The sequence below is a fragment of the Hylaeus volcanicus genome, chromosome 5 (genome assembly GCF_026283585.1).
Source record: "Hylaeus volcanicus isolate JK05 chromosome 5, UHH_iyHylVolc1.0_haploid, whole genome shotgun sequence".
NCBI lineage: Eukaryota > Metazoa > Arthropoda > Insecta > Hymenoptera > Colletidae > Hylaeus > Hylaeus volcanicus.
Window position 1 is genome coordinate 10,887,839 of NC_071980.1, and position 9,292 is coordinate 10,897,130.

Genomic DNA, 9,292 nt, shown 5'->3' on the forward strand with positions numbered 1-9,292 from the left:
AGTCATGTCGGACCGGTTGCCTGTCCGTAGGCGCAAACGTGCCACCTATTCGCATATCATGTTCTCTTGATACCAGGAGTAAAATTCGAGCCAGAATTTGATACGTACCATGAATTCCTCGTACCATCTCTTTGCATATCGTGTGCTCCTGATACCAAAATATAAGATTTCCTCAGAATTTCGATACGTACCTTGAATTTCTTGTGCCACCTCCTCGCATATCATGTTCTCCTGATACCAGGAGTAAAATTTGAGCCAGAGTTTGATACGTACCATGAATTCCTCGTGCCACCTCTTTGCATATCGTGTGCTCCTGATACCAAAATGTAAAATTTCCTGAGAATTTCGATACGTACCTGGTATTCCTCGTGCCACCTCTTCGCATATCATGTTTGCCTGATACCAGAATAAAAATTTGGCATGACTTTTAATTGAATATCGATACTTACCTCTTGTATTAGCAGAACGTGTTGATCGAGAAGGTATCATAATTTTTATTCTGGCTCGAAACTTACCGTTTGTATCAGGAAATCATGATATTCGGAGTGGTATCATAATTTTTGATTCTATCTCGAAACTTTGCTGGGAAGCAAGACATTTTTTTAGTAGCGATGATTAAATTGAAAGGAGTGACAAAAATCATCAAAGTATTATTGTTTAATATTCATTTTATAAAAAATATGTAGCATTTGTAAATTAATAATTTCTCGTTGTAAACTGTCTCGCCGGTCCTGAGTAAAGGATACATTATTCTTCGGTACAAGTGTTGGATTGGAAGTCGAGCAGCCATCGAATGAACAAACTATGATGGTAACAAAATAAAAAGTAGAAAACATTACGTGCATACGCGTGCATAGCGATCGAATGGAGGGGATTTACTGTCTCTACGTGACGTTCCCTCTCCTCAGCAACCATAATCTCAACCGACTACACACGCACTATGGATAGACATCCACTTATCATGACACTCGGTGTACGATATTCCGTCTGTACATATGATGCGTTTATATCAGTTTACTTCCATACTTCAGCCAGTGATAGTCGCGTCACTTCAAACGTACAGTAAGCTTCACTCTTACACGGTAGCTCAGAGTAAGGTGCTCTAGTTACCGATCACGCTATTATACGCAGTTAAATTAAATTCAATTCCACTCGTGGCTACTCATTGTTTACAATCATCACTGGCACTTTGACATCGTCGTGAAATTATGGCACCTACCGTGGTACTCAGTAAAGACGTGCCAGACATCGAAGCAAGTATCAAAGTATTTTTTTACAGATATGTTTTACAATCTGATCTTAACAAACGTTTCTTCCATAGAACATTTTGGCCCTGAACCCGAAGATAAAACCATTCGCGAGCCTAGTACCCTCCGCGCACACGAAAGACAACAAGAAGAAGTGGAAGAGGAATATCAACGAGAAGTGCAGCGTAATATAAAATATATACAATGTAGATATAATTTTAGAATAGGAATTACGCAGCATGTTTCGTCTTCTATCTATTTTCCGATGCGAGATGGAAGAAAACATCGAATGCAAGCGAACGCTGATAACTTAAATTATCGGAATCAGATATCGGTAGGATTACCGCGTAACTTGTACACGATAAAAGTCTTATTTATAAATTACAGTGCAGGGTAATTATATAATACTCGCGCGATGCGTACGCGAATTATCGCCGTTTTCGTTTTCTGTCGCTTTACGACGATTCTGACAATGACGACGACCACGCTGATGGGATACAATGATGCACATGACGTCAGTGGTTCCCGGTATATTAACGTATATCGAATATCCTTTTAGAAATGTCCGCCGTTGACGAAGAATTTTGACGACATCAAGCGTACGACGTTGAGCGAACGGGGAGCGTTGAAGGAGGCCTCACGATGCTTGAAATGTACAGACGCCCCGTGCCAAAAATCATGCCCTACGCAGCTGGACATCAAGTCCTTCATCACCTCCATTTCGAACAAGAATTACTACGGCGCGGCAAAAGCGATTCTGTCGGATAATCCGCTGGGCTTGACCTGCGGCATGGTCTGTCCGACGAGCGATCTTTGCGTGGGTGGATGCAACTTGCACGCGTCCGAGGAAGGCCCTATCAATATCGGCGGTCTTCAGCAATTTGCCACGGACGTAAGGCGCTCGTTACGTTCTGATTCGTTTACATGATTCAACCCTTTGCACTCGAAGCAGCTATTTCGTAGCGGAATGTGCCAAGAGAACTAATGTTGCATTAAATAATGTGGCATAAGAACCATGTAATTTATTGTAATGCTACTTTGATTTATTTGTTCGCGCTACTTGATTGAAAATTTGAATGAAATCCAAGGAAGCGTACGCCTTTGAAAATGTGCTCCAGAGAATTTATCTTGTCTGATAAAATTTCTCTGGACTTCAAACGTCTCCTCAGAGAGGACATCCGAGTGCAAAGGGTTAGTAAGTATAACTGAGATCGTTAAGAAGGCGTAGTACGTATGAAAACAGGGAAAACTATTAGACAGAAACTGTATAAACTGTAAATTGTCTCGTTTCGTAGATCTTCAAACAGATGAAGATACCGCAAACAAGAATCCCCGGACAGGAAGTTCCACACGCTGACGCCAAGATCGCGTTGTTGGGTTGCGGTCCAGCTTCTCTATCATGTGCTACGTTCCTTGCTCGTCTGGGTTACGACGACGTTACCATTTTCGAGAAGCAAGCCTACATCGGTGGCTTGAGCTCCTCGGAAATTCCTCAATACCGATTACCGTACGATGTCGTCAATTTCGAAGTGGATCTCGTCAGAGATCTCAGAGTGAAGATCGAACTGGGCAGGACGTTGTCCGAAAACGATCTAACGATACAGGTTCCTGCAAGATATTTATGTATTTAGAATAATTACGTAGAGAGAAAATAGTTTCATACTTACTGAGCTGATGTTGTAGGAGTCTAAACGAAAAATAAGGCACGGGGATTCGAACCCACGATCCTCGGATCCATAGCTCCTTTACCTGCACGACCAATTCCGTACTCTAGTATTCGTGTTGTCGTTTGACTCCTTATTCTTGCGTATGGGAGGTGCAGATACTACAATATATAAGGAAATAATTCAGATAAAAACTTGAAATTTTTAACGCCTGTTCCCATTACTATAAGTAGACTGCGGATCTTTATGCAAAATAAAATCTTGGCAAACGTACCTACAAAAATTGAACCTAAATAGGAATTTATTTTACTCTGCAAATATTATAATATCAACTTTACCTTCAATATCTTTTTATAATATTGCATACTGTGCGCATTTCGTAATTTCTTTCACATTCAAATTTCCTATAAATGCATACAAATCCGCAGTCTAGTAATGATTCTACCAAATTTCAAATAATTTCATCAATTTTTTCCGGAGATATACAAAAAGAAAATAACAAATTGAAAACAATACATGTATTTTTCATTTGAACTTTTCGAAAGTTTGGGGCACGTGTTAATGGTAAAATTGAGAGCTCAAATTCTGCAGGAATATTTTCTTATGTATTTTCAAGTTATTTAGGGGATGCGTAACATAGATTTCAGAAATCATTGAAATAAGGACCAGCCTAATGTACAGTGGGTTCGAGATATGAATCATACCACTTTGAAATTCTTCCAGGGTCTCCGTGATTCTGGATACAGAGCCATCTTCTTGGGTATCGGTCTTCCTGAAGCAAAGACCATACCGATTTTCGCAGGGCTCACGGAAGAAATGGGATTCTTTACGTCGAAGAGTTTCCTGCCGAGGGTGGCCAAAAGCAGCAAGCCAGGAATGTGCGCATGCAAAAGTAGCGAACTGCCTTCCTTCCATGGGAACGTCGTGGTTCTTGGCGCTGGGGATACAGCTTTCGATTGCGCTACTTCTGCTTTGCGATGCGGCGCGAAGAAAGTTTTCGTGGTCTTCAGGAAGGGATTCACCAACGTTCGAGCGGTTCCTGAAGAGGTAGCGATCGTGTTAGATAAAATAAATGGACTGCATTGTATACGTTGATCGCCAAGCTAATCCTCATCTAAATCTCCACGAGGTCAACATTTTGTTTCGAGGCAATTGTGAACTACATAATGTAGAATTTTATTCAGATTTATATTTACTTATATTCTTCAATGGATTGCCTTCGTAATTAATAAATTCTATTTCTTAGTAAAAAGATCTGTCGTAAATGGGTGACGTGGCGATCAACGTGTTAAACTATCTAGAGCATAATAATTTCTAATTACCGAAACGTACGTTCAGCTCGATTTAGCGAGAGAGGAAAAATGCGAGTTCATCCCTTTCCAATCGCCAAAGCAAGTGATCATTCGCAACGGGAAGATAGTCGCGGTGGAGTTCTGTCGCACCGAGGAAAATGAAAACGGCGACTGGCTGGAAGACGAAGATCAAATCTGTAGACTGAAGGCCGACTTCGTCGTATCTGCTTTTGGGTCGGGATTGCAGGACCACTACGGTAAAAATTTGAGAGAATAGAATTAGTTAAGAGAATATAATAACGTTTCTATTTAACTACCTTCTTCATAGTGATCAAAGCTATGGCGCCCGTCAAGATGAACAAATGGAACTTACCGGAAGTGGACACAGAGACCATGAGCACGTCCGTTCCTGGCGTTTTCTGCGGTGGAGACCTAGCTGGCGTTGCGAATACCACCGTCGAGTCCGTGAACGATGGGAAGACAGCCGCCTGGTACATTCACAAGTTTATCCAGGTTGCGTACCTGCTCAATTCGTTTTGGTTACATGGGTTTTAAGGGACAAAAAGAAATTAAATTCTCATGCGTTATTCCATAGAATTCTTACAATTTGGAAGTGCCCGAGATCCCTCGATTGCCCAAGTTTCACACACCAATCGACGACGTTGATCTGACCGTCGAGATGTGCGGGATGAAGTTCGAGAATCCGTTTGGGCTCGCCTCTGCACCGCCGTGCACCTCCAGTGCCATGATCAGACGAGCGTTCGAAGCAGGATGGGCCTTCACCGTCACGAAAACATTCTCCTTGGACAAAGTAAGCGAATACTTTTGGTAAAACGAACCTTCTTCTTGGTATTTCTACTCGACGATCTGTTCCCAGGACCTCGTCACGAACGTGTCTCCACGGATAATCAGAGGCACGACCTCTCGGCATCTCTTTGGTCCGGAGCAGGGTAGTTTCTTGAACATCGAATTGATATCTGAAAAATCGGAAGCTTACTGGTGTCAAAGCGTCACGGAATTGAAGAGAGACTTCCCAACCAAGGTTCGAGGATAATGTTCGATTACGATTATTTACTTCTTTAAAGAATAATTCACTAACGATAATTCATCGACAGATCATTATAGCAAGTATTATGTGCACTTACAACAGAGCAGATTGGACGGAACTTGCTCGGAAAGCTGAAGCTGCCGGCGCCGATGCTTTGGAATTGAATTTGTCTTGTCCACATGGCATGGGAGAGTCTGGAATGGGATTGGCTTGCGGACAAGTACATTTATTATAATTTTAGATATTTAATTACCGTTTAAGTTATGAAGTCACCGTAACGTCCTCGCGTTTCACATCATGTTCAAGGATCCCGAGTTGGTGAGAAACATCTCCAGATGGGTTCGAGCAGCTGTAAAGATACCATTCTTCGTGAAATTGACGCCAAATATCACCGACATTGTTTCTATAGCTAAGGCGGCTTACGAAGGTACGTTGAGCGCCACGCCACCCATATATGGGTGACAGAACTTTTTACTGAGAAACTAAAAGACCTGATTCCGATGGTGAGATGTTCAATAAAATAAATCTAGCGACAATTCGTGAACCTTATGACGTTGGAAACTTAATTGAATAATTTTTCAACGTCATAAGGTTCACGAATTGCCGCTAGATTTATTTTATTGAACATCTCACCATCGGAACCAGGTCTTTAAGTATTACCATAATTGTTGGGTTACGTAGTTTCTAATCGTCTTGAACTAAAACTTTAGTCTGGCAGCCAACGTGTTAAATGCTTCAACGTCTCCGTCTTACTTTCTAAGAGATTATTAATATTACAACTTCAATATGTTAGGTCAAGCGGACGGAGTATCCGCTATAAACACAGTGCAAGGTTTGATGGGCCTGCATGCTGACGCAACCCCCTGGCCAGCGGTTGGCGTCAAAAGGGCTACCACCTACGGGGGTATGTCGGGCAACGCGACGAGGCCTCAGGCTCTACGAGCAGTTTCCTCTATTTCCAAAACCCTCCCTGGGTTCGCCATACTTGGTATCGGCGGTGTCGATTCGGCAGACGTTGCTCTTCAGTTTCTTCACTGTGGCGCATCGGTGGTGCAGGTAAACTACTTTCCTTACAAGCGATCTTCCAAGTTCGCAATATAAAAATTCGTACAAGAATTCACGGTGGGTTATCGTTGATCGCCAGGTCTGCAGCGCTATACAGAACCAAGATTTCACTTTGATCGACGATTACGTAACTGGCTTGAAGGCTTTACTGTACTTGAAGAGCCTGCGCCAGGTGAAAGATTGGGACGGACAGAGTCCGCCGACCTTCAAGCATCAAAAGGGAAAACCGGTTTCCTTGCAACACGCTCTTGGCAAGGTATTTTACAATAGTTAATTAACAAGATTGAGACCTGTTCGGATATTATCGGTTGACGTCAGACATTGTCTCTCTGGTATCGTTACGTAACAATTACTTCGGTATTACATCTTGCATAGGAAATAAAACAAGCGGTGGTTCTATTAATCACTTTGCTACTCGAGCCATTTACATTTCAGAATGTACCTTACTTTGGAGAGTATCAGAAACTTCGCGAGCAAAAGCTAGCCGAGATTAAGGCGAACTCGAATCCGCTCGATAAAGCCATCGAGATTACGAGACCCGCGCCAGAACCAATCGCGGCTGTACCAACGATAAAAGACGTTATTGGCAGGGCCATAAATCACATTGGAGCATTCAAGGACTTGAACAATAAAGAGCAAGTGGTAGCACTCATAGACGATGTACGTCTCCGTCAGCTTCGAATAATGTTACTCGAGTTTTTCATTTTGCATTATATATCAAAAAACGTACTTTTAACTCGATCTACGTTTTCTGCGGTAGGATATGTGCATAAATTGCGGAAAGTGCTACATGGCATGCGCCGATTCTGGCTACCAAGCGATCGAGTTTGACAGTGAAACTCACATTCCAAAAGTGAATGACGACTGCACGGGCTGCACTCTTTGCCTCTCGGTGTGCCCCATTATCGATTGTATCACGTAAGTATCTCTTTTGTTTTCTTGCACAATTTTTCAGGAGTAGTTCAAGCAACGCTACTTTTTTTCAGTATGGTACCTAAAACGATACCTCACGTTATCAAAAGAGGAGTACCGCCGAAGGGAACATTCGAAATTCCGTGTTAACGCAAGCGCCTTTGCAAAGGAAAGAATATTTATTGTCCTATTACAAAATTTCCTTAGTCAACAGACTTAATTGATAACATCCAATACCTGCCTAATTCGATACGTATTCAAACTACGATTGTTTTGATCTAATAAATCTAATAAAGCAATATTGTTTATTAAGACTTTGTATCTCGATTTATTTAACTAATCAAATCCCGATAAAATCTGGATTATCGAACCACTCCATTGTCTTCGGTCGAGACTGGTTGTAATTGTACTCTACGCACTTGTCGTCTATCACTCGCCGTCTGAAATTCAATTCGAATAAATATACATGCGAAATTGTCTTACGAAGAACACAAGCGATTATTAAAGAATGATTTACCCTGCGTATCGTTTACAACTCTCGATGGGATAAGAGTTCTGGAAGCACTGTGGCCTTAGGACGTTGAAGTAGGTTGTTCCGATGTCCGCAGCTATGATGGTATTTGCTTCCTTCAAGCAATTATAGAATTCTTTGTCGCAATTACAGTGTGATCTGTTATTCAATGGAATATATAAATATTATTTCTAATTCAGCTACGCTCTATTTTAAATACACGGTGGGATAATTAAAACTTTAAAATACTCGTACAAAATATTTAAAAATTCACATCGCCATTACCTGGTGAAAATACCATTATTTGCAAGGCCGTCTTGCGACGCATTCGCTGGAATCGATACTGGGCAAGAATCGTGAGCCTTACAACAGGCATCCGTTTTTTTAAACAAGCCAAGGTCTTGCTTGTTGGGAGAAATGTCTCCATCGCCGCACCAATACGTTCCTGAAATTCAAAGTTGTTGCAAGAAAATCTGAATTTTATTAAATAATTGTTAAATAAAGTCTTGTACCTGGGAATATCGCCTTAATTCTTAGTTTATACGGATTCAAGGCATCCGCGACCGATGTTCGATTTCTCGTGATTCTATTCTGCCGCAATTCCCTTAGAGAATTCCCTAAGGGAAGGAGATCCGTTATCGACCTCAAGTCATCTTTGATAGACGCGATCCCTTCTTCTATTTTTCGTCCAGTTTTCATCATCACTTTGATCGTTCTCTCGACAATGCCGACGTAAGTTTCTTTCGGGACATCATTGCGTTCGACTGCTTCGGTATGTTGAATACCTCCGAGTCCGAGGAATAAAAGAATCGAGGATAACGCCATAAACGTTCCAAACGTGCGACACCAGGACATTGTAAAATTGCTATGCGTGAAATAAATTGTTCATTAGCGATGCGAAACGTTCAGATTTACATAACATATTTCTTTTACGATACTTCCGTGACCATTCTACTCCTGAATCCTTTGTGAACATTTACGGATGTTCGAGACGATAACATGCAAAATTCTACTTCATCGATTATTCACTAACGATTCATTAAAATTTAAACGGTTATTAGAATACGAGAGTTGTTAAATGTTTCAAGACCTATTCGAGAGTTGTTAAATGTTTCAAGACCTATTCGAGAGTTGTTAAATGTTTCAAGACCTATTGGAACCCCAAGGCCGTCCGAGACTTTCAAGGCTCATCAAGGTTCTCGAGACCTTCTAATGTCGAATAACGTTCAAATAGCTTCGACGTCATCGATTAGATCCGGTTTTAAGTTTACCAGTGCGCGCGGTTATCTATCGCTTAATTAAAAAGTCGAAGTTGTACACTGATAATCACTTTTTACGAAGAGACGGCTATGCTCGGATACTCGATTTCGATCGTCGAACACCTGCTGAGCTCGACGCGATGCTGATGGCGCGTTCCTTTCAGCGACTGTTCATTTCATCGCAATTCCGCGATGTTTTATTCCTCGCACCGACGCAAGATGCGAGACAAAACTAAAACACTAATTGTTAAAGTTTGACAGCTGTGTAATGATCGACTGATCCATTGAACAATA

At 41.5% G+C, this 9,292-nt stretch overlaps 2 protein-coding genes across 2 annotated transcripts; one reads left to right on the forward strand and one right to left on the reverse strand.

The window, feature by feature from the left end:
• The first annotated feature begins 716 nt into the window (after nt 1-716).
• Nucleotides 717-7,542, forward strand: LOC128876702 (dihydropyrimidine dehydrogenase [NADP(+)]). Its single transcript, XM_054123266.1, has 16 exons — nt 717-1,253; nt 1,322-1,432; nt 1,807-2,139; nt 2,543-2,851; nt 3,635-3,958; nt 4,250-4,460; nt 4,532-4,716; nt 4,799-5,014; nt 5,081-5,245; nt 5,319-5,471; nt 5,558-5,678; nt 6,045-6,307; nt 6,396-6,572; nt 6,752-6,976; nt 7,077-7,234; nt 7,303-7,542. Exons 1-16 carry the CDS (start codon nt 1,209-1,211, stop codon nt 7,376-7,378), a joined length of 3,072 nt encoding a protein of 1,023 aa, XP_053979241.1. The 5' UTR covers nt 717-1,208; the 3' UTR covers nt 7,379-7,542.
• Nucleotides 7,386-9,229, reverse strand: LOC128876711 (phospholipase A2-like). The gene is made up of 5 exons (XM_054123289.1): nt 9,070-9,229; nt 8,252-8,604; nt 8,025-8,184; nt 7,746-7,898; nt 7,386-7,668 (listed from the first exon to the last, which is right to left on the reverse strand). The coding sequence occupies exons 2-5, from the start codon at nt 8,592-8,594 to the stop codon at nt 7,569-7,571; spliced, it is 756 nt and encodes a 251-aa protein (XP_053979264.1). The 5' UTR covers nt 8,595-8,604; nt 9,070-9,229; the 3' UTR covers nt 7,386-7,568.
• Between the last annotated feature and the right edge of the window lie 63 nt (nt 9,230-9,292).

What these genes read in the sequence shown, in the direction of transcription:
- LOC128876702 (XM_054123266.1), top strand. Translation starts at nt 1,209, where the DNA reads ATGGCACCTACCGTGGTACTCAGTAAAGACGTGCCAGACATCGAA. An exon ending in AAAACGATCTAACGATACAG is followed by an intron (nt 2,852 to 3,634) that starts GTTCCTGCAAGA and finishes AAATTCTTCCAG; the next exon opens with GGTCTCCGTGATTCTGGATA. An exon ending in AAACATTCTCCTTGGACAAA is followed by an intron (nt 5,015 to 5,080) that starts GTAAGCGAATAC and finishes ATCTGTTCCCAG; the next exon opens with GACCTCGTCACGAACGTGTC.
- LOC128876711 (XM_054123289.1), bottom strand. Translation starts at nt 8,594, where the DNA reads ATGTCCTGGTGTCGCACGTTTGGAACGTTTATGGCGTTATCCTCGATT. An exon ending in AATTAAGGCGATATTCCCAG is followed by an intron (nt 8,185 to 8,251) that starts GTACAAGACTTT and finishes TTTGAATTTCAG; the next exon opens with GAACGTATTGGTGCGGCGAT. An exon ending in AGTTGTAAACGATACGCAGG is followed by an intron (nt 7,669 to 7,745) that starts GTAAATCATTCT and finishes ATTGAATTTCAG; the next exon opens with ACGGCGAGTGATAGACGACA.